The following is a 17,689-nucleotide window of genomic DNA, read 5'->3' as shown; positions in this document are numbered from 1 at the left end:
AAATGGCCGTACCGTATTTCCACGATCTAAAATCATCTATTCTAAGCTCGTTTGCTCTATTAAAAACACTTCCACTATGGCAGTCAAAGCCAAATATTATTAGTCTTTTAATCTTCTTGGATTTATTTTCCGTCGTCGTGGTCGGTCCAGAGCTGTTGCCTTATAAGCCGTTCCGTTCTAAGAATAGTTCGGAGGCAAATGGTGTAAATATTACAAAATTCCTAGTTCTTATTGCCAGAGTTATTTTCATCTGGTTATTAATAGAACCAGTGGCATGTATTTTTGTATAGAAGCCGGTCGCCTCCCGCATTGAGATCTGGTGCTCTTGCTTGGATTACCTTAAAAGGCCTGGATTCTATATTTAGGTTTCGAAGTAAACCGGGTTATTCTTGGGTGTGTTTAGGTGTATTTTATCGATTTAGGTGAAATAAAATATGTAAGGAAAGATATAAGATACTAACCCAAAACGTTTATTAAAAAAATTACATAATATTATAACATAATAATAACATCAAGTCGTTGGTGATATCTTAAATGAAAGGCAGGTGTATTACTTAAGTTAGGTTTTATTTACCTGCCTATGTAATAAAAGTAGTATTATAATTACAATAAAGTAAATATTAACAAATAAAGTAAAATAATCAAAACATACAAGGTGTTAAAGTATATACAAGGTGTTCTTGTAAAAGAATGTCTGTCTGGCAGTACAACCACGGTCGCATTTTTTCATCGGAACTGAAGATGTTGATACAGTATAAACAACATGTTAAAAAATAATATCTTAAAAATGCAATAATTAAATTGCTTAGAAGCACTTGCGGTGAACGATTCCAGGGCCGGATTCGTCGTATTCTTGTTTGGAGATCCACATCTGTTGGAAAGTAGATAGGGAAGCCAAGATGGATCCACCGATCCATACGGAGTATTTCCTTTCTGGGGGAGCGATGATCTTGATCTTGATGGTGCTGGGGGCAAGAGCGGTGATTTCCTTTTGCATCCTGTCGGCAATACCAGGGTACATGGTGGTACCTCCGGAGAGGACAGTGTTGGCGTACAAGTCCTTCCTGATGTCAACATCGCATTTCATGATGGAGTTGTATACGGTTTCGTGGATACCGCAAGATTCCATACCCAAGAAGGAAGGTTGGAAGAGGGCTTCTGGGCAACGGAATCTCTCGTTACCGATGGTGATAACCTGACCATCAGGCAATTCGTAGCTCTTTTCGAGGGAGGTGGAAGCGGCGGCGGTTGCCATTTCCTGTTCAAAGTCGAGGGCGACATAGCAAAGTTTTTCCTTGATGTCACGGACAATTTCCCTTTCAGCGGTGGTGGTGAATGAGTAACCTCTTTCAGTCAAGATCTTCATGAGGTAGTCAGTTAAGTCACGACCGGCCAAGTCCAAACGGAGGATGGCATGGGGAAGGGCGTAACCTTCGTAGATTGGGACGGTGTGGGTGACACCATCTCCAGAGTCCAAGACGATACCGGTGGTACGACCGGAAGCGTACAAGGAGAGTACGGCTTGGATGGCTACATACATAGCGGGGGTGTTGAAGGTTTCAAACATGATTTGGGTCATCTTTTCCCTGTTAGCCTTGGGGTTCAATGGGGCTTCAGTCAAGAGGACTGGGTGCTCTTCTGGGGCAACACGGAGTTCATTGTAGAAGGTGTGATGCCAGATCTTTTCCATATCATCCCAGTTGGTGATGATACCGTGTTCAATGGGGTATTTCAATGTGAGGATACCTCTTTTGCTTTGGGCTTCATCTCCTACGTATGAGTCCTTTTGTCCCATACCGACCATGACTCCCTGATGCCTGGGGCGACCCACGATGGATGGGAAGACGGCACGGGGAGCGTCATCACCGGCGAAACCGGCTTTGCACATACCGGAACCGTTGTCAACGACAAGAGCCGCAACATCGTCGTCACACATGTTGTCTGAGGTTGTTCACTACTGCTCACACAAGACAGAAAAAGTACAGCTTGAAAAGCTTGAATGCGACTGAAATTAAGAAACTGGCAGGTATGTATTTATAGGCGACCGAGGTCCAGGGGCGTCGCGTATCCAGATTCCGTTTCTATTCCTATACGCGCGCACCATTAGATATTTTCGGATTTTGGTCGAGTGTACGGTGTATGCCCGAAATAGGGAAAATATTCAATTTTTATCGAATCTCTTGATTTTTAGAGTTTTCTTAAATCAAACTAATAATTTATTTCATAAAAAATATGTACATTGAACGTTAAAAATGCTTAAATTAATTGTCTTTTTGAAGAATCAAAATTATTAAAAAACAATGCTAAATTAAAAAAAAAAAATTATAATCTTTACAGGGTCTTATAATACAGGGTGTTATCTTATAATACATGTTTTTACAAAATTCGGTGCAAATATTTTAAGTGCGTAGTGTTGGGGCTAAAATATTTTTTTTTCTCTATAAACATGTGTCCTAAAATGCACCCTCTAATAGCTACAGTTATGCGTCAAATCTTTTAAAAGTCTCCATTGTTTTGGATCCTCGTAACATTTTCCGTCCCAAAATCCCTTTCGCCCTATTGATGGCCCATATCTTATGTTTCCAATAAGAAATTTGAAAATCTAGAACACTATCTAATTAGCCATGAAAGAATATAAAATTATCTTTTTTCGCATTTTTTCGATAAAATTAATTGATTTGACAAAAATTAAAGCAGTCAACCCACTTTGTTTTTTTTAAATTTAATAGTTTAATCTTGGGTGTTTTAAAAAATATATATATCAACAAATTATGTCCCAAACCTCTTAGTTTTCGAGCTACAGGGTGTTAAAGTTTTAAGAAAAAATATGTTTTTAATCATAAAAAAGATAATATTGCAGATATTTTTATGAAATTTGGTACACCCTTTTTAATCCTTAAGGAGCAGTTTCTGACGTAATAGGTATTTTAAAATTTTTATCAGTGACGTCCGTCCGGGGTATGAACTAAATGTTTTTGAAGAAAAAAATTATACATCACTGTTTTTTTTAAATGCAAAATTGTTTTTGAAATCCTCATTTGTTTTAGAACAAATAGTGTATTTTGTCTTAATTTCATACGACGCATCTTTTTTGCGCAAAGAAATAAATACCAAAAACGTTTTTCTATATTCAGTTCAATAATTGAGACTGCTTTTAATATTTTGTTGTTGCAATTTGATAGGCACCCATACCTACAATGCGTGGCATTTCTACCTTTATCAAAATCGTTCACGTTCACATGATATTGAATATGTACATTTAAAATACATTAAGCGTATGTATGTGTTTTGCCTTCTTAAAGTTGTTACATGCAGATTTTGCCCTAAGCATGTAACATGGGATTTCATATAAATTCGGGCAAAAGTTTATGGGTTTTGGTATCGGCTTGAAAGGGTTGTGTGATTTACAGTTTTATAAATGGAATTTGGGGTTTGATAGTAATGCAATTTATTTTTTTTGGCTTTTGGGGTTTGATTATTTTTAGGAATGTATTTACCTACCCTATCCTGTCAGCACACCTCTGTGGAGTTAGTCGTATAATGTTTCCTTAGTCCCTATTCATGTACCTGGTGTTGGGAACTTTCTGACCTTTGATTTGTTTGTCAAGAGTTTCTATGAGGCCGGTATATGTCTGGGGTATGGAGAGACTTCTAGAGGGTGCTATTGTGCCACAGATTGCGCTATGAGTGGAGTAAATAAGACCTTTTAGATGGTGATCCGTTAGTGTAGGAAAACTTAAAAATACTTTCTTCTATAGCGGAATCATGTTGGGCAAGGTATTCTAATTGATTTGAAATTGGCCTCCCCAGTTTTGCTTGCGGTATTTCCCTTCAATTCTTCAAGTTAAGTTTTAGTAAATAATCGTGCCTTGTCATCTGGTTTCTAACCCTACTAGCCGATTGACAGTGACTGTGATTAAAAGTAATGACTATTGACACACTTGTTGTTGTGGAGGTTTGGCAGCGTTGCTGTTTCCCATTAAAGTTTGGTTTCCATTTGGCGGATGACGGAGCGTCATAAATCAGGCAGAGCGACGTAAGAGGAAAATTGGAATTTCGTAGCCCCGTTGGGGAAATTTTGTTAGTTTTCCATGTTTTAGTATCCGAGCAGTATCATTTTGCTGTGGTATCGCGGAATTTCTATTTTGATAGAGTGAGGCTTCGCGTAGTTTGCACCAGGAGGCAGGGTCAGATCGTGTCGAAGAGAGAGAGTGACAAGTTCACTGCCAGTATCACCTGTCATTGTCTGGTCGGTTGTCAGTTCCTTGTCTTGCCGGGAATTCGGTTGAATGGAAAAATATTCCTCCCAAGTTTTGGGGTTTAATTTGATGAACGTCTAGTGGGAAATTGTAGCCGAGAGGATTTTGGATTGACCTGATATTTTTGGATTTGGTCAGCTGCTCCCACACCATTTATGGGATTTTGAAATTTTCTAACCACAAAACGAGACTCTAGGCCTCGCTCACCACCTTAGAGGCCTCTCCTTTTTCTCACTCTCTCCTCTATTCTCTGGTCTCTTCCTATTCTCTGGTTTCTTCTGGTCATCCCAACACTGTTGGCAACCGGCTGAAGTGAGCCTCAACACAGCCTGGACTGAGCATCGTACTGTGGCTCTGCGATTTTAGATTGGAACTTGCCTGAAATCGACTTGCCCATGTGGTCGTTACCCTGGTTGTAGCTGACTGGTTCCAGAGCTGTCGAGTTAAGCTACCTTAGCCAAAATACACAAGAGATTAGAGGACACGCAAGTTTTTGCACATTTTATTTCATTTTTTTCTTATTGAACGGTTTGATTTAGGGTTGGGGGTTGATTTATTAATTTGAATTTTATGGGTTTATTTTCTTTTATGTAAAACAAAAACGTTAAGGGGTTCTTGCTAAGTCTATTAACATTAACCTGAGGGTTTTCATTTGAGTCGACCATCGACATAATTGGTTTTGACATTGAGCCTGGATCACCTTGTAAGGGATCGGCTACTACTACATTAATAGGCTTTCAAAGTCGAACCTTACCATTTAAAAGTTTTATTTAGAGTAATGTGACTTGACTAGAGTTTGTAAAAGGTATTTTAGGGCCAGTGAGGTATTGTGAATTAGGCTTCAAACATATACTTCTTGTAAACAACACGTGATCACGTTTTGGATTTTCCCCTTGAACAGTAGTTCAGTGCGGATTTGTTTTTTTTCCTCGCCTTAAGCATACCTCAAGTAGCTCTTAATTCTTTTATCAATGTTTTTTATTTACTTAAAATTACTACAGTATTACATTTTGAATAATTATCTAAATTTAAATATCTCAGTGGAATTTAATTTTCTTATATAAGTGGAAGTGACTATGTAAATTCCTGGATGATTATATCAATCTGGTGGACCTATAGATTGTTATTTGAGTTTTTCCCAAATTATTTTCAGCTTTTAGGATCTAGGTACAAGCATAAATATAGGTCATCATTTTCTTGATTAAGGGGGGCTTATATTACCATCATAATATATCAGGGTTTGGTGTAAAATATTTAAATCAAGTGGCGCTCTTATTAAAATTTCTCCCACTACCTTCTCCACTGTCTAAAAGCTGGCGGCCACCAAATCTCTGAATCTTTTAAAACAAAATTTGCTTGTCTGGACTTAGTAATTTTTTTTGTGGTTGGATATTAGGTATGACTCACACGGGTTGGAAATAAATTGGTTTGAACCGAGTTACGCGCTACAAAGTACACAATTATTTTTCCTTAAAACTTTAATACTCTGTAGCTCAAAAACTAAGAGGTTTAGGATATATATTTTTTAAACTACCCAAGAAATCGCATTCTGTATTATTGGCACTCAATTAATTAACACCCTCTATTTAAATCAGCTGATATATTTATATTTTATTAAAAAAATATACCGTGCTACGTTATTTAAATATTTTTATACATTGAAGAAAGGAAACATAAATAAAAGTTTGGTAAATCTTAATATAAAATTTATCAAATTAATAAAGGAATTCATATTCCAGAATGCTTAGCGAAACATTAAATTAAAAACGACGTTTTGTGCTGCTGTAACTTTTTTTAATGCAATTTTGATTTCTTCTTTGTATTTGATGATACTACAGTAGATGAATTATGTTTGTGATACATATTAAGTTTTCATAAGGAATATTTATTTTTTGTAATAGAGTTTTCCTTTTCCGGAGGTAAATTCACTGCTTATAGTATTTATAGCATTGTTAAAGATATGAAATCCAGATATGCAATTTAAGGTTAAATTTTTTTTTTTTTTATATTTGGTAAAATTTTTCAGATTTTTTTAGAACCACTACAACACCAGACTCCAAATAGAAATTTCTAATTATTTTTTTCAATATTAAAACAATTTGAATTAAAAAACGTTTATTAATAAAGTGTACCAATGGGAATAACAGCTCAGTGTAACCATTTTTTAAATTATACATTAATACCATAAATTTAATATAAACCGAATTTTTATTAAAAATATCCAACCAGATATTAATCCTTAAATTATAAAAAACCGGAAAACTCATTTTCTACTATTTTTGTTGTAGAAACTGTTATTTTAAAAATAAAGACAGTTTTAAGTCATAACAAAATTCTTTAAGATTTCTGCTTATGGTATTTTTTGCTGACAGAAAAAGACGTTTGTCTCAATCGCACAGTTGTATTTCTTTGTGAAGACTTAAATCCAGAGTCTTTAAATCCAGAGTTTTATAAATAAAAAGTTGTGAGGTCTACAAAGATACGAAATCAATTAATATCATAGATGCTTCTCAGAGATATACCAGCCTGAGTCTCCTGCATATTGCATATAACTGTTAACACTAAATAGTACTAAATAAATGCTAAAAATTAAGCTTTAAGGCGCTAATTAAACTTTATGGCATAGATTTGTATAGAGTAATCGATATACTATATTAACGATTAATAGCAAATCCTCTGCGAGATTATTAATAATAATATCAAATAAGCTGACAATGAACTTAATTTTAAATTTGTTTTTCTCCCAAATGAAGCATTACATAAACTACTGAAGTACTATAATTACATCTGGTCCACAGATTCTTTCCCTGATCCATGGAGACATTCAACTCTAATCCCAATTGTAAAACCCGCGAAACCACATACCAATATAGAAAGCTACCGACCTATAATCCTTACAAACCATTTAAGCAACATTTTAGAAAGAATAATAAATTTTTATAGTACTTAGAAAAAAACAACCTCATTGATCCAAATCAATTTGGTTTTCGCAAGGGGAAATCTACAATTGACCATATAATGGGATTTACTCTAGATTTATATGAAAACTTTGCTAAGAAAAATCACCTTGTTGCTACTTTTCTTGACCTAACTCGTGCATTTGACACCACATGGAAATACAATATTATTAAAACTCTATTTTCTTGGGGAATAAGAGGTCATCTACCAAACTTCCTAAAAAATTTCTTGACAAACAGAGCCTTCTGCGTAAGAATAGCAAATACGCTCTCCTCAAAATTTATACTAGAAAATGGTATTCCTCAAGGATCTGTACTCAGCCCAACCTTATTTATAATAGCTATAAACAGTATAAGATCAGCTATTCCTCCATATATAAATTGTAGAATATTCGCTGATGACAAAGTAATATATCATCTTCGAATAGTCAAATATGTCAAGGAAAATTTAAAAAAAAAGCATGAATAACATTACATCTTGGGCACATAAAAATGGATTCACTTTTTCACCAAATAAATCTAATATAATGCATTTCTGTAGAAAAAGAAACTGTCCTAAGACAAACATTATTGAAATACAAAATTCCGGAATTCCTAATGTAATATCAAACAAATTCCTAGGATTAATTTTCGATAATAAAATGACCTGGAAAGACCATTTTAAACACTTAAAAACAAAATGGGGGAGTGATTACAAGACCCTCCTAAAAATATACACCTACCATTATTAGACCACAAATAGACTATGGAAGTATAGTTTATACATCTGTAAGGAAATCATATATAAATACAATAAATCCAATACAAAATCTATGCCTTAGAGTGTGTACTGGAACTTTCCCAACTAGTCTAATTACCAGCTTAAATTGTATAACAGGAATCACCCCTCTCGACATCAGACGCATACAACTACTCCTAAAATATTCAACCAAACTATCGTGTCAACCAAATCATCCATTATAAAAAAAAATTTCAAATACAAATACCAGAAGATTTATATACTCGAAGCAATCAAACCATTCCACCTAACATAATACTAACGAAATCATTCAAAATGTATAATATAAAACTCTCTGAAATAGGCCATCATACCAACTATAACTTTCCACCCTGGATATACCTTTATATAGATATAAACTTAAATCTAACTAAATTCAATAAAGAATCCACACATCACAAAATTATAAGAAATGAATTTTACACCATTATTAAGAATAATTACTCCGACCATATCATAATTTTCACAGATGGATCAAAGACAAATACACATACCAGATCAGCTTTTTTCTCAAAATATTTCTCACAAAGTTGTGAAATAAATTTAAATAACAGTATACTTACAGCAGAATTACATGCTATTGAAGAAGCAATTACTTTTATAACAACATAATCTTTCAATAAATTCTTAATTGCTACAGACTCTCTCAGCTCATTACATACTCTTAAAAGGTATAGTGGTGAACACCCATCATTCATAAATATTCAAAATGAAATAATCAAATGCAATAGAAATGGTAAAAATATAAGTTTTATCTGGATTCCCAGTCACATAGGTATAGACGGGAATGAAACAGCTGATAATATGGCAAAAAATCCAACTGGTATTTGTTCTAGACTATCAAATACCTCTTACTACAGAGATTTATTCCTGCAAATAAATAACAAAATACAAAATTTAACTCAACTCAAACTAGATTTAGACGATACCGACAATAAGCTCCTTGAGATAATCAAAATACAACCTTCACCTTAGCTAGATGTAAATTTAAATAGAAAAAGACCAATCAATTATTTTTAGAATTCTGATAGGCCACACTAAAACCACTCATGAATATATCTTAAAGAAGGAAAATCAACCAATATGCCCCTTTTACAACGATTTTAATCTCACCATAAAACATATTTTTGCACATTGGAATAGACTGCATACATTTAAAATAAAACACAATTTACCAATCACCACTAACCTAAAACATATACTTAAACCAAACAAAGAAAATATAAAGAATATAATAGAATTCTTAAAGCAAGTAAATCTATATAATACAATTAAAAAAAAAATTTACAGAGCGCTAAATGGCCTCAGATGCTGATGCGCCTTTACAAACCTAAATTCTCTCTCTCTCTCTATCTCTCTCTCTCTTACATAGTAAAAAGGCTTTAAAAAAGCACTAAAGATAATTTACAAATTCCCAAGAAATATTAAAATAAAAAAAATTAATATTTCTAAACCACGATTGTTTAAGAAAAAATGGTTATACCTCTTTTTTTTGGAGAAAATGAAAGAAATAAAGAAGTCGACAAATAGCCGTCAATGGAGAGGGAGTTGATACTCACATTTCTTTACTGACTGTACAAGCTTTATTAAGGGCCTATTGTTTACCCTATCTCGTCATTTATTTTAGCTTTAATTTGTTTTGTTGAACTGTATGTGCATAGTTTTCCAAATTCGAGAGTTGCGATATCAGAAGCCGTAAGTAATACAAGTTCGGTTAAGTTGGAGTAAAGTTATATAATTTGATGAGTATTAATAGATGTAGATATACAGGGTGTTTCAGAAATATGGGATCAAACTTCTAGGGGTTGTTCAGTGCAACAGTAGAATCCATTTGAGTATAGGAACCCATGTCCGGAAACGTGTCACTACGCCACTACGGCCCTAAGACGCGTATAAATTTAGAAAAAATATTAATTACCTAAATAGGATCTGATGCATTTATTTTTACCTTTTGTAAATGATACCATCACAACAATTGTTCAAAATGCCTTCCTCCAACCTCAATACACCGATTTAAACGCCGCAAATGATTTTGGCGAACTACACTAAAAATTTGATCCTCGTTTTGAATGATTTCAAATGCTGCTATTGTTCGTCCAATTAAGTCTAGCTCTGATTCTACTGAAGTTTCGTAGACTAAAGACTTTACATGTCCCCACAAGAAAAAATGGAGCGACGTTAAATCAGGTGACCTAGGAGTAGGGTGGAGTGAAAACGGCATCGAAAAAAAAAATCCTTAAATCAGTTGACCTATATGTGGAAAAGTTGCCTAGTATAATGGTCTATTCTAGAAAAAATAAGTGGCTTAAAATATTGCCATCTTCTACTGCCCATTTGACCTTGAAATTTCATTAGTTAAAGAAAATATTTTTTATAGCCGTGATGCAGCTCTTCGCTTATTTTTATCGAAAATCTGTTATTTTTGATGGAAATAACCCAGAACTCACCGCGTGGAGGTAGCTGCATATCGAGTTCCACCACCCTCCCACCCTTATTTGTACTTTTGTGATTAATTTTCATTAAAAACTTGAAGGTATTGACTTTTTGACTCGAATACTGACAAACTAGCTCTAGAAGCAATTCGTGCCCTTATAAATCCATCCCTTGCTGTATTTCCACATACAGCAACTGACGCTTTTTTTTTTTGAAATCAAACCTATTTCCTGAAACCAATTTCCTGTTGGTTTGCTGTTTTCCTACACTTCAATAATCTTTCCTTTAAATTACTGGGTCTATGATTTTTATTAAATCTTCTGGTAAAAATCTTGATTTTTCAATCATATCAAATAGATGCTTGTATCTTCTGTTAGAATACTTAGATTTTGTGATGGTTTCTCTGTGGAGACATATAATCGTAAAATCCGGTTTGTGGTCGTAAGCCATCTGGAATGAGCCATTTTACCTGGATTCCTTTTCGACAAGTTCAAAGAGATCTTACCTTTTGAAATGGCATTACAAATTTTATATAGGTATTGTTGGTCGGTGCTAAGTTGATTAGCACTAATTTCAGGCAAAGTAATTTGTATCCTTTTAAAATTTGTAGGTTGTAAGGTTTCACACTTTTCTAATTGCTTTCCTATCTCGCCACGAAATCCTTTTGGGCCAGTGGTTTTTCCGTCCAAATGTTGCAGCAAATGTCTTAAAGGTAGTTCGTTTGCGTGCAATAGGCAAACAAACCATTGTAGGGATCGATTCAGCGAGAGCTTAAGTTGTCTAATAATTCCATTCTTATTACCAGTATTTACTGCTGTAGCATCACAACCTATAGCCCACAAATTAGAAACGTCAAAATTATGCTCAAAAATTCTAGAATGCTTCTCTTTATACTTTGCGAATTGCCAGATGCAGGTCTCAAATGATTCAATGTATTTGGATCCTGTTTCTGAAACTAGGACTATATGCTCCTCAATCTTCGTTTTCTTGGACGAAATTCCTTCTTCATTAGTTTGAACTAACGTTTGGTCTTTTCTTCCATCAAAATATATTCCATATACGAATTCAGAACCTTCTTCTTTATCTTTTCTCTTGAGGTCAGATCGAGATTTTGCCCTTTCTCTTCGAATTTTACTGCGGTCCACAATTTTTGATGAATCCTCTGTAGTAATTATTCCCATATCTTTTAACTATCTTAGTTTAACTAATCTTTGTTTGCCTCGTTGGCGCTTAGCCGGCGCAACGCGGTGTCAAAGAACATGTAGTATTGTTTCAAGGTCGTTATATTGAGTTGCTGTTTGGTTCTGGGAATGTTTTGTAATACCTTCTTTACGTAAATATTCAGTAATAATTACTAATAAGATATTATTAAAAATAATAAAAAATTAAATATATATTTTTTTTACTATTGGGAAAATTCCAATTTTCAAAGCTGTTTGGGCAGTAGAAGTTTTAGGTTGATTGAACTGAGATTTTTTTTGGTGAATACTGGTAGTAAAAGGCAACTTTTCTACACATAGGCTTTAGGGAATTATGAAAAAAAATTGCTCCAGCCTACCTAGGAGGCCAAGAAACTGCTCCACCTCTGGCAATCCAACGGTGCCCAAACCGATGAGCCATACTCGCGTACTTGTACAGCAAAGTGAGCCGGCGCTCCATCATGCTGAAACCACATTTGCTATCTAATGTTTAGTGGAACATTTTCAAGGAGTTCTGGGAGAACTTCCTTCAAGAAACGCAGATAAATAGGTCCTGTTAACCGTTCCGGTAGAAGGTATGTCCCAAATAATCATCAACAATGCCTGCCCATACGTTGACAGACCAACGATTCTGATGTTTTCTTGGAAAAATTGCATAAGGATTTTCTTCGTCCCAAAGATGGCTATTCCTACTATTAAAAATACCGTCTCTTGTGAAAGAGGCTTCATCGGTCCACAAAACATATCGTAAAAAATTTGGTTGTGCAATGATGTGATCCAGAAGCCATCGACAAAATTGAACTCTAGGATGATAATCGGTTGCAGTCATACCTTGAACTTTCTGGAAGTGGTAAGGATGGAGTTGTTGCTCGTATAGTACCCGCCAGACAGAAGCGTTACTCGTATTCATATTCTTAGCGACGTCACGTGTGCTATTTGATGGTTCATCGGCAACTCGCTGAAGCACCTCTTCTTCAAATTCGACCGTTTTTACGGTTCGAGCAACACCAGTATCATGCATCTTGGTCTTAAACATGCCTGTCTCAGCGAGCCGCCGATGAACCGCAATAAACTTTTTGTATCCAGGATGCTGTCGTTCGGGATAACGTTCATGATACAACCGCGATGCTGCTCGTGCATTGCAGTTTCTGTAGGTATAGGTGTTTTTATTTGTATCTGAGAATATACCTTGCCCATTAGAGGTAAATCTTTCGCAAACACAAATAATGTTTATTTATTTTGATATTTATTCGTGTTTGTTAAGGGGCGCTGACCTTATGATCTCATTATCTACAATGTGCATAATGGGAAAAGGAAGATTTTAAGCATTATCAAATGCTTATTGAGATTAACTCCGATTCTCCAGATGGTATACTTATACCTCTTCAATATTTTCTGAAATTCGGGGACGAGCCTATGATTCAGTATATTGTAGAGCGAACAAGATATATATTCAACATTATCAACCGGTACATCAATAAACATGTCTCCAAATGAAATAAAAGCCTTTATAGTTATGTAACTGCTATGGGAGTTAGGATGCCATACTTTGAAGAGTACTGGTCAGTGAGTCTTCGATATAGTCATATTTCTGATGTGATGCCAGTTAAAAAGGTTTAAAAACTGAGGAAAGCGGGGATATCCCGCTTTCACAAACATCTTGAAGCACTTTTTTATACTGGTTCTACTACTCTTGCCAATACGAGTTCTTCTGAAACCAAACGTGACCTTGGATTGAATGATAAAATAGTAATACAGCTTTGTAAAAGATTTAGAGATCCAGCTTAGAGTTATGTACATTTTGATAACTGGCTTACCTTTTTACGCCTGATTTTTTTACTGAAAACAGCTTCGGTACAGTGCGAGCCAACCTATTGGATGGGAGTACATTGGAAAAAGATAAATTTTTACTCAACAAGGGTAGGGGGACTTGATTATAAAGTCTATAATAATGCGGAGATTGCCGTTGTAAAATGCAATGGGCTTACTAACAAAGTGCGTTACCTTAGCTAGCTCGTATGTATCACACACTTTAACTTTTGAAGTAATGCGATACAGCCAAGAGGCAAAAAATAAAGTTGAAGTGGAATGTCCACAAATTATACAACAGTACCAGTGCTGTAGACTAATCTGACATGCGAATCGTTCTCTATAAAATATTTTGTAAGCCACGGTACTTAGGATATTCGGACAACTTATTGACCTTTGTATTAATAATGCTTGGTTTTTGCTCACACGAGACAGTGAAGCCCTTGGACGTTTAAAATATGACAATTTGAAAGAATTTCGAATGAATTGGGCTGTATCGCTAGTAAACTCCAACCAAAAGGCAAAACTTGAAAATCTGATGTTGTAAACGATCAGCCATCAAAAAAGATCAAAGTTTCAGTAACTGCAAAACCAACTGACGATCTTAGATATGATCAAATTGGACATTTTCCCATATATAAAAAAAGGAAAGGAAGATGTAGGCTATGCACCATGGTAAAACCATGTTTTTTTTTGCCAAAAGTGTAGTTTAAGATTATGTTTTCTGCAAGGAAAGAATCCGTTGAGCGGAACATAGGAAATCCCATGTAAATTTTAAGGGGGTCAATTATTGGCTTCCCTGTACACTTTACAGAAAAAATGTGAGATAACTTTTTGAAGAGACTAACCTGGCAAACGCTCGTGCAAAATTTCAAAGAATTTTAATAAGCGAATCTCGAATTATTTAATTAAATGTAATTGCAAAATTACCAAATTTTTCGTTCAGGTAAAACCAGACACCAGCCCAGCAAACAATTTGTTATAAGACTTTGTCAAATCTGATGTACAGCCGAATACAAGAAATGTTTTTATTTTCGTTTTATCAATCTCACAATCATACATTCAAAGTAAGACACGTTAACATTACTTTTTTAGCTAAACTTTTATTTAATATAACGATGAAGTTAAGCCAATAACAATTATTATTATCAATTATTAAAAAAATAATTTATATCATACTTACAATATAATTAAACCAATAGCAGTAAATTCGAGTCCAAAGACATTGCAATGAATAATTGTAACTCAGAAGATCGAAAATAGATCCGAAAAAAGAGAGAACAGAACTCTTAATATTTTACTAAGTGTGGAAAAATAAAATAAAATACAATAACTTTTTAAAAATAATACAGAATTATATAATAACATCAATTAATCAAATGTTCAAACAACCCCCCATTAACAGCTAAACAATATCCTAACCGATAATAAAATTCATTTCTAACGCTACTAAGTTGATATTGGGAAATTTTATTACATTCTAACGAAATAGCGTTTTGTAACTGGTTTAGATTCTTAAATTTTAAACTTTTATAAATGACACTTTTGAAATGACCTCACAAAAAGAAGTCATTCGGTGAAAGATCAGGTGACCTGGCTGGCCAAAGTCTTCGGTACCGTGGACCAATAATATTGCCGTTAAAAGCATTTTCCAAGCACTCTCTAACCATACGGGCATTATGGGCCGGGCAACCATCCATTTGGTACCAGATCACAACTTCTTCCAAGGCAGGTCCAATTTAATTTTGAAATAAGTCCAAATAGGTTTCAGCTGTTAGATTATAGTCCATAAAAAAGGGTCCAATGATATGGTGTCCGATAATTCCCATGAATACATTTGTTTTTTGCGGATATTTTGTCCAAGTATGAACAGAGCGATGTTCATTTTCTTGGCTCCAATACCGGCAATTCTGAACATTTGGTTCATTGTTAAGGGTAAATGTACATTCATTGTTAAAACAAATATTTCTTAAAAAATTCCTATCATTTGCTCATGGTGTCAGGACCGACACAATCTTCTTGATTGCTGTTGATGCTGATGCTCAAAGCTTTCGAAGGCATTTTCTTCTTTTTCTGCTTAGTGCTGTCAGTAAGTTTCCTTTTAACGCTGCTCATCTTGTTTTGGGAGGTGGATTCTTGCAGTGAGTCTTCATAAGGTGTAGATGATAATATTTCCGACCTAAAAAATGCGATATCTTTATTAAATACTAAAAGTAGGAGAGCTTTTATTATTATCGTTGTTGCTGTTACCTTCTGGAGCGAACATTTCTAATTTGCTCGTGTCTTGCCTTTGGTAGAGGTACGATCATTTTTGGAGTGACTCTAGATGTCCCAGGTACGGCAAGAGCACATTTTTTAGGGGAAGAAAACAGTTTAGACTTTACATTTTCGATATCTTCGCTGCCTTGAATAGATTCTGAATTTGGCATCGAGTTATTTAAACAACTGCTATCAATATTCTTGGTTGGTGTTTTGAGACTAGCATCGTGTATTTCTGTCGGAGTAACAGGCTCTTTACGTATCTATCAAAACTGAAATAGGCAAATTGTCATCATCGTCGGAGTCGTAGTCGTGGTTGTTTTAAACTTGAACACATGAATGTTCATTTTCATGTCGCCTATCGTTTGTTGGTTCAATGTGTAAGGCTCGATCAGTTAGCTCTGAAGGTGCAAAATCCTCCTCTGTAAACACATCTGGGTTATAAGGATACAATCCTATAACACTAAATGCCTTTTCACAAATCTGAATTGTTGCAACCTTGGAATAAGCTGCATGAAATAGTCTAGACAATTGTTTCAGAGTGACTGGTCTACCAGGGTTTTGAATCATCCATTTGTCGCTTTCATTTGGGAATGCAGTTTTTAATGGACCAAAAAAGCATTTATCGAGGGGCTGCATTTTGTGGCTCCCATGGGGCGGCAACGATATAAGAACTATACAGTTATTCCGAGAAAAATTAACTGCTTCAAGGGTACAATGTAATGTGTGGTTGTCAAGAATCAAAACAACAGGATCATCCTCTGATAATTTTACGTAGTCTTGAAAATGTCTAAGCCACCTTATAAAAAGCTCCGAATTCATATAACCAGTTTCTGTCACTAATTATAAAATTCCAGGTGGACATCCATAAAAAGTTCATCGTTCATACGTTTGCGTGGGAAGATAAGAGCGGGGGTACCCAAACTCCTGAAGCTCCCATACAACACACAGCAGTTACTAACTGTCCTCGTTCTGCTGCAACCACTTTTGAAACAATTTCTTGCCCCTGGGGGCAAAAACTTTGGACATTCTGTTAGGGACCGTCGACATCCCGGTTTCATCCATATTAAAGATGCGGTGAGCTGGTGCTTTTGTTTTTTCATAACATTGTCTTAAATTTTCAAAAAATCTGTTGCACTGAATCTTATTAAAGCCAATTGCTCTAGCCAAAATTACTTTTTCGGGAGCTCTAAGAGACAGCAAGTTTCGTTTAGCAAAATCTTTAACCAAGTAATTTCCCGCCATTTTTTTCTCTGGATTAAATCTGTGCCTTATTTGGTTTAGCTCAGCGTACTGGAATGCAAGCGACTTCAAGTCTTTCATGCGCAATCCATAGAATCGGTTATCCAGATCTTTAATATGATTCGCCAATTCTTTTTCCTGATCGAGAGTTAAAACCCCCAAAGATTGTGGAATAGTCCCTAATCTCAATCGTTTCCGTAAAGAGCACTCGTTAACACCCAAGGCAGCAGCAACTAAACGCTTGCTTTCCCCCCGGTTTATTCTAAATCGCGCCTCGTCTAGCAATTATTGTGTAAATTTCAGCGTACGATTTGTTTTCCTCTTATATTTTCCCATAATCACCTTGCTATCCTGAAATTTATATCCAGAAATTAATTAAAGTTGCCTATCGTTACTAAGCAATTAAAATAAATAACTGTGACAAAGAGTACGCACTTAAATTTTGCGTACTCTTTCTTAGCTCCCCTTTCTAGGATTCGGAAATATTGTAAAAAATGTGTTATGCAACCGACAAAACAAGGATGTTTTTAGGTGAGTCTATAGCTCAATGAACGTTGAATTCAACTGCTAATATGCATTTTCTAACAAATGCTTCCACACGATATGATTCCTTATATTCGTTATTTATTTGCATTATTTGCTCTTTTCATTATTTCAAAACAAAATTCCATTCTTCGCTCTTCATCTCCTTCCTGCAGCTCTTGATGTTTTTCGAATTTATACGAATAATATTTGTGTTTTTTTAAAGTGAGC

The 17,689-nt window shown here is 35.0% G+C and overlaps 2 protein-coding genes across 3 annotated transcripts in view; both read right to left on the bottom strand.

The window, feature by feature from the left end:
* Nucleotides 1-17,689, bottom strand: part of LOC126737949 (uncharacterized) — a 541,322-nt gene that overhangs the window by 115,583 nt on the left and 408,050 nt on the right. The gene's annotated exons all lie outside the window — the stretch shown is intronic.
* On the bottom strand, nucleotides 749-2,015 carry LOC126738000 (actin, muscle). Its single transcript, XM_050443155.1, has one exon. The coding sequence runs from the start codon at nucleotides 1,934-1,936 to the stop codon at nucleotides 806-808; it is 1,131 nt and encodes a 376-aa protein (XP_050299112.1). The 5' UTR covers nucleotides 1,937-2,015; the 3' UTR covers nucleotides 749-805.

This window comes from Anthonomus grandis, chromosome 1 (assembly GCF_022605725.1).
Source record: "Anthonomus grandis grandis chromosome 1, icAntGran1.3, whole genome shotgun sequence".
In the NCBI taxonomy this organism is placed as follows: Eukaryota; Metazoa; Arthropoda; class Insecta; order Coleoptera; family Curculionidae; genus Anthonomus; species Anthonomus grandis.
This window is presented reverse-complemented; position numbering and strand designations above follow the sequence as displayed.

Bases quoted from the DNA above. Each gene is read 5' to 3' on its own strand.
- LOC126738000 (XM_050443155.1), bottom strand. From the start codon at position 1,936: ATGTGTGACGACGATGTTGCGGCTCTTGTCGTTGACAACGGTTCCGGT.